Consider the following 17,197-nt stretch of genomic DNA (forward strand, 5'->3'; position numbering starts at 1 on the left):
GATGTTGCTTCGCTTCCCATAGGGCAGCATCTCCGAATCCCTGCGCCCTCCCCTCCCCTCTCCCTCTCGAGACTCGCTCACCAGTGGCACAAATGCTCAGCGGTCAGTGTCCGAAACACTTCCCGAACCACTGGCCTAGCCTAACCAGCCAGTGTGGCGAGTTGCCCAAGGGCATCTTGTGATTACTCTGGGTTTTCTGACCCTAGGGGAGTCTTGTGATTATGCTGGGTTTTCTAACCCCAGGGCAAGTTAGTCCCTAAAACAGAGCCTTTCTCAAGATGACCCTTGGCTCTTGCACACCGAGTTTGCTGAGAGAGGCAGTGATTATTTTTTTTTACTCAGAGTTTGCTGAGAGATGCAGTTACGCTGGGTTTTCTGATTCCAGAGCAGTTTAGTCTCTAACAACAGGACCTCTCTCAGGAGGACCCTTGGCTCTTGCACGCCTAGTTTGCTGAGCGAGGCAGTGCTTTTTTTTTTTTCCTCTAAAGCCAGATTGTTGTGCAGACTCCAAGTCATCTATTTATTTAAGCTGTTTTACCACAGGGTGCCACACTTAGAGTCTGTGTCACGTTGCAGTAACAAATGCAATCTGGTGTTAGTGGATCTTTCTCTTCTTAGAAGTCCTCTTCACCCAACCAAGGACCCTGGGACCAGGAGCTGGGGTATTCATTTTCCCTTCCCCTTCCACTCCCTCCTTCCCCTCCCCTTCCCCTTCCTTCCTTCCTTCTTTCCTTCCTTCTCCCACTCCCTCTCTTTCTTTCATCCCTACTCCTGGAGTCTATTAGGTTTCATGTTCTCTGCCATCAGTCTCAGTCCAGAGATAGCCCCAAGGGATGTAGCTCTTTGCTTGCTTACATCCCTTGCTTTGTGTTCATCCTGTGAGGGTCCTGAGGGTTTCTATTCTACCACGTTGACCCTCCACTTCGTTTTTAATTTTAACAATTAATTGTTTTAATTCCCAAATTTCCTATTCGTTCCTTTTTATCTACTTGTTTTATCCCTTTCCCTTTTACTTACTTCATTTTTATGAAATTTTTTTCTTTATCATTTATACTTTTGAACATTCTGAAATTGCTTGTTTTCCAGTATTTGTCAGACCTTCCATAATATAAATTTAACTGGTATTAATATTTTGTGATTTGTGCATTAAATCTCCCTTGCTATATTCCTACCTACATCTACCATTGCTCTGTGTTTGGAGCTGGAGGGTTTGCATCAATGTATGAGTTTGTTGTGCTATCTTCATCTGATCATTTGCTAACTGTATTTCTCTTCATCTTTCTTTTTCTCTTTTTTCTCCTCCCTTCTTTTCTTCCTTGGGCTTTTTCCTTTGTAATTTCTCCTGCTTGAACAGGAAACTGTCTTATGGAAGCTATTCTAGATTCCCACTTTATTTTGTGAGATTCTTAATATTTCATCTATATTTACAGATGCAAGGGGTGGCTTGTTCACAAATCTCTGTTTGAGAGCACCTGTCACTTGAACACTGCCTCTTGTAACAAGCCACAAATCCAGTTGGCTAGCTAACAATAGCTTTCAAAAAGACAGGTCCCCAGTTCTCACTGGCGTGGATTCAGTTACTGGTGTGTCTTGGATATCATTACCATGCAGGAGCAAAATTCCACCTTACTTCCTTAAGAGTCCAGCAGATCTAAGTCATCAGCCTCATTCACATATCTGTATTTCTCATAAGGTTCAGGTTTGTTGAGATATTTATCATGACTTTAGTCTTTTTCACCTGTCTTTAAATTTACATATATGGTAGTTGTATGTTAGAGAAGGAATTGCATAAGTGTATGATTTTTTATATTATTAAATGATTAATTTTAACTGTATTTTTTGCCTTTCTTTAGGACTTATTTTAGTGCCAGCAGGTGCACTTGGCCAACTTCTAGGAGGCATCATTGTTTGCCAGTTGAAAATGTCTTGTAAAGCCCTGATGAGATTTGTAATAGTTTCATCTACTGTATCAATTATATTTATTGGGATAGTAATTTTCGTACACTGTGATCCAGTGAGGTTTGCTGGAATCAATGAAAATTATAATGGGTAAGTATAATTTTGTATATTGGACTTTTAAATCAGAAACTAACAACAAAAATATCAATCAATTAATAATTATTCAATAATCCTGTTACACTTATATCATTCTTGTAATTATTAGACATGGAAAAGAAATAGAAAGCAGAGTTTCACCATTCATATGAAGGAAAAAATACTATGACACCTGATAATATATAAGGGAAAAAATACTCTGACACCTGATGATATATGGGTTATTCATTCATATAGAGAAAAATATATTGAAATGAATCAGGACCTAAAAGTAAAATTTCATATTAGTGCAGGTAGCAAATAGAAGACATTACTGACTTCTGCACAATGGCAATGTTACCTTTTGTTCTTGATTTAGTCTGTCTGTCTTCTACTCATCAAAGCATGGAGTGAAGTGCATCTGAAAGTATGCATGGATAATAACTTCTTTGCTTTAAATTGTAACACTTCAAGAACTAGGTAGAGATTGATATTAAATACTCGGCAACAGAACTGAAACTAGAAACCAAAGGACTGAGCAAGTAAAGCAAGCAATGGAAATAAGACTTCTACTTCCAACTACAGTGGAGTAACGTATGGAAGACCAATGGTCAACAAATGTTACTGGAGCTAGTGGCTATCTGCAGATTGAAAAAAATTACTTAAATTTCAATCATTATACAAATTTATTTGGAATACAGACTAATATGGTTCATAAAGTTAAAAAAATATTAAATTTTTAGGAAAAACAAAGGTGAAAATCCTTAAAACTTAGAGCTAAATGAAGAGTTCTTAGACATATCATCGAGTATGAACCATAAATGGAAAAAAAATGATTAATTGGACTGTACAAGAATTAAAAGTTTTATATTCAAAGGACTCTGCTAACAAGGTAAAAATGTCCTATAAAGTGGATAAAATATTTGCAAACTGCACATTAATGAGTGTCTATAATTGAAGAGTTAATAATGTTGATTAAAAATCCCTGGGAAAAAAATACCAAATAAGAATTAGCTATTCTTTTACTCTAGCAAGAAACAAATGGAAGATATATCATTTTTATGGAACTAGTTTATAAATTAGCATGTAAGATATATGAAAATAAATTTATCAGTGATGATCAAAACTTTTATGATGAAAAATAGGACTTCATTAATATGCATAAAAATACCTCAAATAAGCAAAAGAATGTTTATATATCTGAGGACTAAATATTATAAAGGTATTACTTTTCTGCAAATTATAACTTCCTTGCAACATTAATAAAAATCTTAACAGAATCTTTCACAGACCTTAGTTTATTTTATAGAAAAACAAAACACTAAGAAAATATAATACACTCCCTAAAGGAATGCCAAGTTAGAGAACCTCACTAAAAGAAAAGCAAAATTTATTGTGAAATTGAAACAATTAAAATAGTAGTCTTTTTTATTTAGTACATGTTTTGATACATAGTTGTTAAGTTCATTTTGGAGAATTGGTGCATGCATATAGCATATCTTGTTCATTTTTAATCCTTTTATCCCTCTCTCCCTTTCCTAAACCCTCTCTCTGATCTCCTTCCCCATTTTCAAGAATCTAATAATAGTTTCCTATAATCGGTCCTTTATTTTATTCATCTGCTTGTTTATATTTTAGTTTTCTCATACAAGAGAAAGCATGTGATATTTAACTTTGAGTCTGCCTTACTTCATTTAGCACGATTGTAATTGCACAGACGGTAAAAGATTTTAAAATAGAGAGGCCAGTCATATATCAATGAATACTTGGAAACTTGATATATGAAAAATATAGAAAGAACATTTTATGAGGAATTCTGAGATTTTTTTTAAAAAAGTAGTTCTGGAAATTTTATTTATCTCACAGGAAATAAAACTTTGATCTCCACCTCTCATAGTACATAATTTTCTAATTTGTGGAAGACCTGTATGTCAAAAGACAAAACTTTTAATGTTCAGGAAAAAATTGCAGAAAATACATTTGACCTTAGAGTAAAGCAGAATTTCTAAAAGCAGATCTAAACTACTTCACATTTATAAATGAAAAGAGTGGTATATTAGATTATTCTAAATTTACATCACAATTTGGTATCTATACATTATTCCCAGAAGAATGTTTGCTGCTGAGTAGAACAACACAGAAAGGGAAGAAGAAAGTTACACAGCGGTTTGTATCCAAGATCTAAGAAAACTGAGTATTGGATAGATGAATATTACTTATGGTTTATTCTTTTGTGAATGGTTCTAATATTTCATTATTAGAAAAAGCTTATAATATGTAAATATGACAGATCTTCCCCAATCATGGAGTTATAATGGCATACTTGGTTTGGTGATAAGTAACATAAAAAAGTATTATCTTGAATAATACTGGATTTCATTTTTCTCCAATCACACTTCAGGAAAACCTCATGAGCTTAAAAAGTGGCTGGGGTGGTGCTTTATGATGTAGAAGCAGGTTCTTTCAGTCTTACTGACCTGTCCTACATTGCTTTAATTCTGCTATCACTCTTTGGATTAAGATGCCTGGTTCCTAGAGTTCAGGCATTATATTTCCTTTCCATTCATTATATGACAAGAAAGAAGGTATTAAGAACAGTTTCAGAAGTGAATCACACTGCTGTACATATGCTGACCAGGTCTTTGGCTTGCAGTCTACATTTGATATAGAAAATTACTTTTATTCTGGAGAGCCATAGACTTATGGTGAAAAATTAAGCTCCTTTAGTGTGGAAGAAGAAAAAGCACAATTTGAAGGTAATTTTGTCACAAACATCAGTGTTCTGAAAATTCTTAGTTTTGAAATTTACTTTTTAACTCATGTAAAAAACAAAAATTATATTTATGGTGTCTGATGTGGTGTTTACATTAATGTTTCAATACATTCTACATTCAAGTTAAACATATCTGTCTCAAACATTTATCACTTCTGTATAGCAAAAATTGTTCAAATTCTTGCTTTTAGCTTTTTGAGATATGCAATATACAATCACTGCCTATAGTCACCCTATTGTAAAATAGCACACTAGGGTCTCTTCCTATCTGACTAAGATGTAGTATCCATTGATCAACCTTTTTATTCTGTATAATAAATCAAAACCAAAATAGAAAAAATTCATTTAACTCATTGCCTTTCATTAAAATTGTTTCTAAAGACAAATATAATTCACAAATGTGTATATAGGGCAGAAGACAATATAGCCACCATATTGAGATAAAGTCAATTAACCTACTCAAAGGGAAAAAATGAATGAAAAAGAACAAAAAATTCTTACAGGACCTATTGACTTCATTAACATACATCTGTATCATTAGGTTTTCAGCAGGAGAAGAGAGAAATGCACAAGAAGCATATTTCACAAACTAATGCCTGAAAACTTGTCAAGTTTTGTGGGAGATATGTGAACTCCAAGAATCCCAGTTAGACCCAGCCCAAAGATCTCCTTTTCAAGGCATATTATAATCAAGCTGTCAAAAGCTAAAAGCAAAAAATTCCAAAAGCAAGAGAAAATGTCAAGTCACATGCAAAGGAATCTTCATACAAGTAACCGTGAGCTTGTTCACAGAAACCTTGCAGATCAGGAGAAAATGGGATAACATATTCAGAATGATGAAAGAAAAAGGATAGCTGAGAAGTATACCTAACCAAGTGTTCCTTTAGAAATTGAAGAAAAATGAAGCCTCAGGGAAGTAAAGACTGAGGGATTTCATCACCACTAGAATGGCTTCACTGAAGTTTAAGAGAATCCTAAATCTAGAAGTAGAAGATTGATAACTTCCATCATGAAAACACAAGAAAGTGTAAAACTTACTGTAGAAAGTGAAAAGTTTCAGATGAGATGGGGTGGCACTCAGGGTGTCAGGGCCATAGACAGAAAGTGAAAGGTTTCAAACCTTATCGTTACAGAAAACCACCATGTCACAGAAGTTAACAAGAAAGGAATAATGGATATACAGAGCCGTTAACAAAATGACAGAAGTATTTTGTTAACAATCAGCAATAACACTGAATGTAAATGGATTAAAACACCCCATTACTGGCTGAATGGATTTTTTAAAATCTCAACTATATATTGCCTGCAAGTAATTCAGTTCTCTGGGGAAAACATTTTGTTTTTACACAAATGGAATACAAAATCAAATAGGAGTAGCTGTCATAATGATAGGTAAAACAAGCTTCGAGTAAAAAACTATAAAAAGAGATATATATTTGCTATACAATGAAAAAGAATGGATTGAGCAAGTGATAATTATAACAAGTGTAAATTATGTTTCTAATACTCTGCCACCCAACTATATAAACCAAATATTATTAAATCAAAGAGAATGATAAAATCCAACACAATTATACTTTGATATTTCTAGATTCTACATTCAACAATGGACAGATCACCCTGATAGAAAATTAAGGGACACTGAAATTATACTATATTCCAAATGGACCTCACAAGTATTATAGAACATTTCATACAACACCCACAGAACACACACTGTTTTTACTGGCAAAGGGAGTATTTTTCAAGACAGACCACAAACTAAGTCACAAAACATGTTAAAACAAATTTTAAATTTTTAAAAATTAAAATTCTGTTATTGGTGGGAATGCAAACTAGTACAACCATTATGGAAATCAGTATGGAGATTTTTCAAGAACCGAAATTAAAAATTCCATATGACTCAGCTATCTCCCCACTAGGTAACATCTGCAATGAGCTTTTAAGTCATCATACTACAGAGATACATGCATACCAATGTTCAGAGCAGCACAGTTTGCAGTAATTAAATCCTGGAAGCAGCCTGTATGTATACCCATCAACAGGTGATTGGAGGGGCCAGGGATTTAGCTCAGTGGTGCCGCCCCCTGCCTTGCAAGCACAAGGTCCCAAATTCAATCCCTGGTACCAACAAAACAAAACAAAACAAAAAACCCCCAAACGATTGGATAAAGAAAATGTAGTATCTATAAATATGGTGAAGCACTATTCAGCTATGAAGAATGACATATTTGAGACATGTGTAGGAAAATGGATGCACCTGTGATACATAATGTTGTATAAAATAAACCAGACACACAAGCTTAAATACTGTATGATATCTCCCATTTGAGTGAGGCAAAATAGAAACAAAGACAATAATGATAAAGGATGGTTAGAAAGGGACAAAAAGACAGATCTTCTGCAATAGGGAAGGGGTCTAAGGAAATAACACTGAAGGGTGAAGAGGAAGGAAAGGGGAAATAAAGATATGCCATGTACAGGAACCTAGAAACCCCTATTAATGTAAACACTGTATGCCATAACATGAGCTAAGACAATATCAACAAGTATGAAAAACTGAAAGGGGATTAAAGAAAATATGTTGTAATATATACATGTAACCACTCTCATAGATGATTGTAACTGCATGAATTGCAAATATATACTAATTTTGCAAAAGAATATTGCATGAAGTGCAGTTTGTAACTCCAAAAATATTAAACTCTATAAATCTTCTTTGACCAGAATGGAATAAAACTAGTAATCAACAAGAAGGGGAGCTATGGGCCATGTCCAAACATGGAAAGCAAGTGACATGCTCCTGAAAATTCATGGACCAATAACAATTTAGAAAGAGAAATTAAAGTTTGTTCAAAAAATGGAAATAAAACATACGAAAATCTATACGATACAGTAAAACAGTACTAAGAAATCTAAAGCAGTAAGTGCCTGTATCAAAAACACAATCTGACATTGCAACTGAAGGACCTAGAATAACAGAAACAAACTAACTTCAACATTATTAGAGATAAATAAATGATAAACATCAGAGCACATATAAATAAAAATAAGACTTAAAATACTGAAGATTAATGAAGCAGTATACTGCTTTTTTAAAATGATAAGCAAAAGCATTGCAAGAGAGGGAGAGAGAATATAAATATAATTAGAGACCAAAAGGAAACATTATAACAGACACTGCAGAAATGCAAATAATTTGCTGGAGATGTAGCACAGTGGTGCCTGCCTGGCAAGCACAAGGTCCTGAGTTCCACCCCTGGTACTGGAAGAAAACAAAAACTAGACAAAAAACAGAAATGCAAATAATTATTAGGTACTATCATAAAAAGTGCAAACCAACAAATTGGAAAATCTAAAAGAAATGGATAAATCCCTGGACATAATAACCTACTAAAATTGAGCCATGAGGATACAGAAGACCCAAATAGACCAATAACAAGTAATAATATTAAATCAGTAATTAAAATTTTACCTAAAAAAAAATCTCAGGACTAGATGGTTTCACTGTTGACGTTACCAAATATTGAAGCACTAACACCAATGCTTCCCAAACTTTTAAAAAAAATGAAAAGGAAATTAATTCCCTAAGGCAATCACAATCCACAGGCCTAAACTAGAAAAGAACACAACAACGAAAAGGAAAACTATAGATCAATATCATGACCATAGATGAGGAAATCCTCAACAAACTACTACCAAATGGAATCCAACAATACAGAAAAAAGTTCATTCACCATGATCAAGTGGAATTTATTCCAGCGATGTGAGGAGGGTTTGGTATACATAAATCAATAAATGTTATTACATCACATCAACAGAATGAAGCACAAAAACTATATGATCATCTCAACAGATGCAGAAGATACATTAAAGAATTCAACTTCCTATTGTGATAAAAAAATAACTCTGAAGAAATTAAAGAAGAATTGTATCTCAGCATAAGAAAGAGTGTATATGGCAGTCCCACAGCCAGAATGACACTGAATGTGCAAAAGCTGAAATCATTTCCTCCAAGAACAGCAGCAGGAAAGGGATGTCTACTTTCAGGGCTCTTACTCCACAGAGTATGGGAAGACTTAGAGCAATAAAGAAAGAGAAAAAAGTAAAAATACCTAAATAGGAAAGAAATTCAAATTAACTCTTTGGAGGCATGATTTTATATATTGCAAAATCATAAGACCCTTTCCCCCCCAAAAATGTTAGAACTAACAAATTCAGTAATGTTTCATCAACACACAAAAGCAATAAATAGTTGTAGCTTTTAACATAGTAATAATGGATCTCTGAAAAAGCCATAAAAAGCAATCCCATTCACTATAGCGACAATAAAATAAAGTAAAATAAAATAAAATCCTAGAAATAATTTGAACCAAGGAAATAAGTGATCATAATGGAAATTACAATACATTGATGAGTGGAATTGAAGTAGAGAGTAGAATAACAGTTGCCAGAGGCTAGGAAGGGTTGGGGGAATGAGAGGTGAATGGAGAGGAGAGGATTAATGGGTACAAGGGTAAAGTTGTATAGGAGGAATAGCTTCTAATATTTTACAGCATAGTAAAACAATTGTGATTAAGAACAATTAATTGTATATTTAAAAATAAATAGCAAAGAAGACTTTGAATATACCCCCAAAATGATAAATATTTAAGGTGATGAATTACTTTAATCTCATTACATATTATATAAATGTACTAAAATATCGTACTATACTACATCAATATGTAGTTATTGTTAGTCAAAAATAAACATTGTAGAGATAAGAGGACACTGTAAGAAAACTATAAATCTATTATCTCTTATGTGTGTAGATGCCAAAATACTGAACACAATTTTAGTAAATCATATTTAATCATAATTAAGCAGGATTTAACACAGAAATGCAAGATTGGTTTAATATTTAAAAATCAACTGGTGTATTACATCATACTAACTAAAATTTAAAAAATATTAAATTCTCCTGGAGATGGCACAAAAAGAGATCATTTGACAAAATGTCACATTAAGTTTTTACAAACTAAGGAATGAAAGAAAAGTAACTCTGTTAAAGGACACTACAAATTCCTACAGCTAACATACTTAAAATTATTATGATCTGCATGTTTTTGTTCCCCCAGAATTCATATTTTGAATACTTAAGCCCTGTGTGATGATTTTAGGTGCACCATTTGGGAAATAATATGAAATTAGTCTCCTTACCAGAACAGACAGAGGCCAGCTATGTATCTTTACTTACGTGAAGATTCAGTGAGATTGTGGAGACCCATTTCCAGGAAGAGAGCTTTCACTAAATGGAATCTCCTTGCTGATACCTTAATGTTTGACTTCCAAGTCCCAGAAATGTCAACAATAAAGGTCTGTTGTTGAAGCACCCAGCCCATGGTATTTTGTAACAGCAGGCTGAGTGTACTAAGAGAAAGGAACACTGATCAAAAACAATACAAGCATGTTTGCTTTCAATACTTCTGTTCTAATCGTCTACTGGAGGTTTTATTCATTACAACAATGGGAGAAAAAAGAAAGACAGACATCCAGGTTGAATAAGAGGCATTCTGAGTGAAGGCTATTGAGTAAAGCTCTTTATTTGAAGGCAATGTGATTATGTAGAAAAATTTAAAAATCCACCAGACTAATACAACAAGTTTATCAAGATTGCAGGATACAAAATTAACACACAAGAATCTATGATGTTCTGGGACTGTGAGTATAGCTCAGCAGTAGAGCACTTGTGTAGCATGTACAAGGCTCTGAGTTCAGTCCACAGAACAGAAAAAAATACTATATTCTATATACTACCTACAAACAAGCAGAAATTAATTTATAATATCACACCATTAGCTCTAGTATGAGGAAGAAGTACTGTAGAAGATCAATATAAAAGAATTTATTTTCATATACTATTTAAAAACAACCAGAAAATGATATTAGAAAAATAATATTAGCAATACTATTAAGAAAAATACTTAGGCTAAGGCTGATAAAATATGTAAATGACTTATTGTAATATATATAATGTATATATAATATATATAATATTTATTATATATATAACAAAACATTGGTGAGAGAAATTAAATACCTACATTTGTAAATGAAGAGATAGCCCCTGTTCATGGGTTGGAAGATGTGAATCCTTCCCAAATTGCTACATGTATTCAGTGTAATTATAATAAAACACTCAACAAGCTTTCTCTTTAGATATTGGCAAAATAACTTTCAGATTGATACACAAAAGATACAGGGCTAGGGATTTAGCTCAGTGGTGCGGCACCTGCCTTGCAAGCACAAGGTCCTGAGTTCGTTCCCTGGTACCAAAAAAACAAACAAACAAAACAAAAGATCTATAAAAGCCAAGAATAATCTTAAAGAATACCAAGAGTGGAGGACTAACACTACCTACTTTCAAGACTTACAGAGCTATAGTAGTCTAGAGTGATAAATCAGTAGTTCAGAATAGTGAGTTCAAAGAAATAGACCTGCATATGAATATTGAAGATTGATTTTTGACAGAGTGCATACAATGTAGTGGAGAACATATAGCTATTTTAATAAATGACGCTGGAACAATTGGATATCAGTATGCAAAAAATAAACTTCAATCTACATATTATGCCATATAAATAATTAACTGAAGATGAACTATTGATGTAAATGTGAGATATAATATTCCAAGAACATAAGGGAAAATCTTTTTCACCTTGGATTCAGCAAACATTTCTTATAAATGACACCTAACACATAACACAGAAAGACATAAATTTACACATTGGATTTCATCAAAGTTAAGATCTTATGCTTTTTGAAAGACTTTTTTATGATATGAATAAAGCAAGGCATTGACTGCAAAAAACACATGTGACTATCCTACATCTAACAAAGGACTTCTTTCCAGAATATGTAAGGTGCTCTGAATTCTTAGTAATAAGAAAATAAACAATTCAGCAAAAAATTTGAACTGAGATTTAATCAATCAAAAATATGTACAATAGAAATATAATCAATATCATCAGTCATTAAGAATATTTGTATTAAAAAGCACTGGATGAAACTACTTACTCCCGTTAGAGTGTCTAACATTAACAAAAGACCACATCAAGTGTTGGAGAGAAACGTGGAAAACAACTGAAGCTCTTATACATTGCTGAGGGGAATGGAAAATAGTACAACCACTTTGGAAAGCTGACAGTTTCTTATAAAATTCAATAAACATCTCCTGAATATTTACCCAAGAGTTATGGAATCATATGACCATAAAAAATCAAATGAAAGCCATTTGTATGACAGAAGCCAAGGAAAGAATATATACGGTATGGTTCCATTTCATAAAATGTTAGGAATTTCAAACTAATTAATAGTGACAAGAAAGAAATCAATGAAACCAGAGTGGAGGAATTATAAAGGGGTATCAGGAATTCTGGGGGAGTGATGAGTATTTTTTAATCAGACTGGTGACAATTTCATAAATCTATACATGTAACACATGTATAAAGGGTCCCATGGCATACACTAAAAAGTACATTTTATTGTACATTATAGATAGTTCAGTAAACTGTTATTTCAGTAATCATGCTTACCAGTACCATTAATCATCTCTTTGATATGTTGATTTATATATTAATATTATAAAGCAATGGTATGGCAATTCCTCACATATTCAATCATTTTTACAGAACAGGTCAGCTGGGAAACCTCACAGCCCCTTGCAACAGTCAGTGTGAATGCTCAACTTCTCTGTATTCCTCTGTGTGTGGAAGGGATAACATTGAATATTTTTCTCCATGCTTTGCAGGCTGTATAATTTCTAAAACCATAAAAAATCAAAAGGTAATTATGTCTTTGTTATCCTTCCTCTTCATTAACATGTTCACCTTGTAGATGGTGTTTATATTTTACTCCTGGCTCTCTATAAAATTTTTCTTTCTTGTTTTTAATTTTCAAAACGAGGAAAGAAATTTTGTTTTATGTTTCCATTATACAAAAGGCTCATGGGAATTGGGAATAGGAGAGATACTCCTACATTCCTTACATTTTTCTCAATTTTATGCTTTTAAAGTAGTGAGTCAGTATCATTTATCTCCGACAACAGCAAAGTTGAAACAATCCAAGAGAACGAATTCTCCTCCACTTCTGTTGTTTGTCTTAGTTTCTGTGCTACTTCTCAGTGGCATCAGTTGCCCAGAATCTTGAACAGCATCCTTCCCAACCCAAGGTGTTGACCAGTGCTACTGTGTTGGTCACATTTCACTTACTTTTTTCTCTTGTTGAGGAATTCAAAATGTCTACTCTAGGTTCTTGCCCCACATTAGCTCAGGTATAGAAATCAGTTGTTTTATTGAGTATCAGAAATCACCACAAGCCTTTTATAAAGCATCAGGTATTCCAGAATAGTAAGAGTTAGAGAAAATTCATGAAACACGAGTGGGGCTGCTGTCAGACTCTGCTCTCTTCCTGTCAGGATCCATTCTCACTATCCACGAGGTTCATCTCACCCAAAACAGCAAGGAATACAAGAAACAGGCCTTCAAGATGTCTTTCAGTTGAAATATTGTTACATTTGACTTTACTTACCTTTTTAGTATTTTAGTCATATATTTTATTGATTCATATATTTAAGTAGCATATTAATTATTTCTTTACATAGTCAATATTCACTTATGATTACTCTTTTTCTTTTATTTCCATGCTTTCATATGGTGTGTCAGTTTTCTGTCACTGTAAAAAAAAAATTGCCTGAGAAAAATAACTTAAAAAGAAAAAATATGTATTTTGGCTCTCAGTTTCAGAGATTTCAGTCCGTAGTTGCTTTGTTTCATTGTTTCTTGGCCCGTAGTTGGACATAGTCCAAAGAGGGGCGAGGGCATGGTGGAGCAAAACTACTTGCTTCATAGCAGCCAGGATGCAGAGAGGAGAGACAAGGAGAAGAGGTGGAGACAAAAGGGTACCCTTTGTGGAAGGTGTGCCCGAGGAGGAACCTACTTCCTCCAGTTAGGCCCTAAGTCCTAAAGCCCCTTTAGCTATGAATCCTTCAATGGATGAATCACTGACAGATTAGAGCCTTCCCATCCACCTTCTTCCAAAGGCCTCATCTCTAACCACTACGTCACTGGGGACGGGACCAAGGCTTCAACACGTGAGCCTGTGGGCTGTGTTCAAAGATCTGACTATAATATGTGGGACTATTTTCTTTCTAGTTGAACAATTTTATTTTTCCTCCATTTCTGAAAAACCTTCACTGGAAATGGGACACTAGACTGGTAGTTATTTTTCATCAAGCATTTAAAACCTATCAATATATTGTCTTTTGCCTGTGGATTCTCTTGGGATTTTTCTCTTTATTTTTGGCTTTCAGTAGTTTTCTTTGTTGAGTTTACATTTATTATTTTTGATTTATTTACATTGCTTTGGTTTCACAGAATATCTAGATTCTGGTTTATTGTCTATCAGCTCAGAATTCTCAGCTATTGGCCTTTCTCTGTATATTTCTCATGTTCTTTGTGGGACCATTTGTTAGTTTACTATTTGTACATAATGAATTACTACAACCTTCGTGGCTGGCTTTAAATAACATCTAGTTATTTTCTTGAGGTTCAAGTCAAAAATCCAGACATACCATGACTGAGGCTGTGGGACAGCATTCACATCTAAATGTATTCATTCACTTTATTGGACAAATCCAGTTCCTTTGGGTTGAAAAAATAGGAAGTCTGTGTTTCTTTACTAACTCTCTGCTGGGGCTAGTTTTAACTTTAAAAGGCCACTCACATACTTTCACAAATGACTTCCCTCAGCTTCAAGGTTAGAAACAAAGGATCTCCCTTATTTGCCATGCTTGGAATTTTTGATTTAAGGATGAGCCTGGGACATTTTGAGACTCACCTAATCAGGTGATGTTTGTTTAAGATAATTTCTCTTTATTTGAGTCACCTGTGCCATATGACATACCTTAGCAACAGGACTAAATTTCACCAATTCCCAGTCCTAGGGATTATACAGCTATCTACAATGGAGGGAACTTGGGTGTTCTCTTAGAATTCTGCCTAACACAAGCTACAAAATAGATTTTTCTGGACTATCTCACACTCTTTTAATGTTTTCTATAGTTTTCATTTCTTCTTATTTGTTTAAGTGGTTTAAATGCCAATAACTTCTGCTAATCCATCTAACAGTTATGAATCCTTTATGTTCTGGCACCTGCTCAACTCTTAAAACTGTTTCTGAATTTTTTTTTTTGTTGAGAGGTCTCACTGTATAGTTTGGGCTGGTCTTGAAGTCACTACGTAGCCCAGGTTGGCCTCATACTCATGGCAATTCTCCTTTCTCTGCTTCCTGAGTGATGGGATTATAGGCCTGTGCCATGATGCCCAGCTATTTCTGACATTTAAATTCATTTTTAATTTTCTAATTCTAGCATTTATGTTTCTGTAGAATCCAAATCTCTGATGAAATTCTAGATTATTTAAGCTGTTTTATTCATGTTTTCCTTGTATTTTTTCTAAAACATAATCTTAGTTATTTTTTTGCTACTAATTCCAATAACTATATCACCCAAAACTACTTGTACTACTGGTTTATATTTTAAGTTTAAGCCAAGAAATTATGAATACTGTGGGTGAAAAAGATTGCTTAATATAACTGCATATTAGATAGCTGACTCTAATTTTCTTTGAAGACTGTTTCCATGGTATCTTATTTCTCTTCTTTATTTCCCCTGTATTAGTGTCTTTATACTTAGTGTCCTCTGGTACTAGCATACAGTTGGTTTTGTGTTTTCTCCATTTCTGTTCATGTATCTTTTACAGTAGTTTTTAGACCAATAACATTTAATATAATAGTTGATATGTTTTGATTTATATCTATCTTCTTTTTTACTATTGGAGTTGAATATAGTTTACTATTTCATGTCAATGACATTTTGCTTATATACCTTTAATTTTTTAATTGATGCTCTGGTTTTTTGAGACCATTAGGACTAATCATATTATGATCATTTTACTTCTATGTAATAAGCATCACCAGAGGCTCAGGAATTTCAGGCCATTCCTCATCACTGTATGGTTCTGATTTTGTGTATTCCCTTATTTGATCTCATCTTCCACCCATCCTCAACATCATGAATCTTCCTACCCTGTCCTCTGGAAATAAAAAATATGTATCAGCAAAAACGGCCACATTCTTTTCTAAAACTCCTCTTTACATTTTTGCTCTGACTTATGCTTACATCGTTCCTATTTTGGTAGCTTTAAACAGTAGATGACTATCTTTCTCTCCCACTTGCTCATACCATTTAGTCACAAAAGAGGTGAATGTCCCCCTGATTCCTCTTTGATACTTTCAGGCGACTTTTTCTATTTTCTCCCAAACTTTGGAATTCATCATGAGGGTCTTTCTAATTCTAACTCTGTAATTTCTTTACTACTTCTTTCCCAATAGTCTTGTTTGTTCTCTGTTACATCCAGTGTCCTCCCCTCGGCAGATCCTAGGCCCTTTTTTTTTAGTATCTTTACCCCTTCCACGATTTCAGTTTCAATTATTCACAGCTTCCTTTCTTTTGGCTCTCTCTCTCTTTTTAGTACATGACTCATTTCTTCAAAGGTGCGAGAGCCTTATCTCTTGTGATTCCACCATGGGATCACCTTCTGCTCTTAGCTTAGTTTCCATGGCCTGCAGTCAGCCTCTGTGCTAAGTACCTGTTGTCTGGCCTACAGACCCAGCCGTCGCCTTTCTCTGCCTCCTCATGGAGTTGGAATTATAGGATGAGAGCCCCATTACTCTCTGGTTTCTGCCTGGACTGAGATAAAAGGAGTTGTCAAAGAAATTCAGAAAGACAGGAAAAGTGAGATCGCGCCGTTATTCTTCGGTTCCTTCCCCGAGCTGTGTTCTGACTGCCTCTCTGGACTCGAGGTTTTCATTTATCTGGGGGAGGCCCTCACCATGTGACTTTCTCCTTTTGGATACAGTACCCACTCTAAGGCTCTCAGCAAATCCTTTCAAATTTACTTTCTAAATTAATGCTGCTTCTGGTAATTTTCATTATTTTCTTTTATAGCACCTGGCTGCTGGCACCACTGTGTTACACTGCACCTTCTTTTAATAGCTTATGAACTATTTGTTGCCTTCATAGCCCAGGAGTCTCATAGCAGCCAGAGGATATTTTAAAATATTTCATTTATACTTATCCCTTTGATGGCTTCTGGTAAGAAAAAAGACCAAAGTTCTTAAACTCTGCTTTCAGTTCCATACCACTTTCTTTCTTTCTTTCTTTCTTTTTTTCTTTTTTTTGGTACCGGGGATCAAACTTGGGTCCTTGCGCCTGCACAGCAGGCGGAGAAACCACTGAGCTAAATCTCTGGCCCCCTTATCACTTTCTGTATAACTTTTCTCCTACCA

At 34.3% G+C, this 17,197-nt stretch overlaps 1 protein-coding gene across 3 annotated transcripts in view; it reads left to right on the forward strand.

Moving 5' to 3' along the window:
• The window catches only part of Slco6a1 (solute carrier organic anion transporter family member 6A1), a 66,098-nt gene that overhangs the window by 35,997 nt on the left and 12,904 nt on the right, over window positions 1-17,197 (forward strand). For all 3 annotated transcript variants that reach the window (XM_013071176.3, XM_021255820.2, XM_087180895.1), the window contains 2 exons: window positions 1,854-2,049; window positions 12,481-12,634. In XM_013071176.3, coding sequence (XP_012926630.2) covers window positions 1,854-2,049; window positions 12,481-12,634 — 350 coding nt within the window. The remainder of the gene's footprint in view (window positions 1-1,853; window positions 2,050-12,480; window positions 12,635-17,197) is intronic.

The sequence above is a fragment of the Heterocephalus glaber genome, unplaced genomic scaffold, assembly GCF_053883595.1.
Source record: "Heterocephalus glaber isolate CG9 unplaced genomic scaffold, H.glaber_assembly_v1.0 deba00001465, whole genome shotgun sequence".
Taxonomy (NCBI): domain Eukaryota; kingdom Metazoa; phylum Chordata; class Mammalia; order Rodentia; family Bathyergidae; genus Heterocephalus; species Heterocephalus glaber.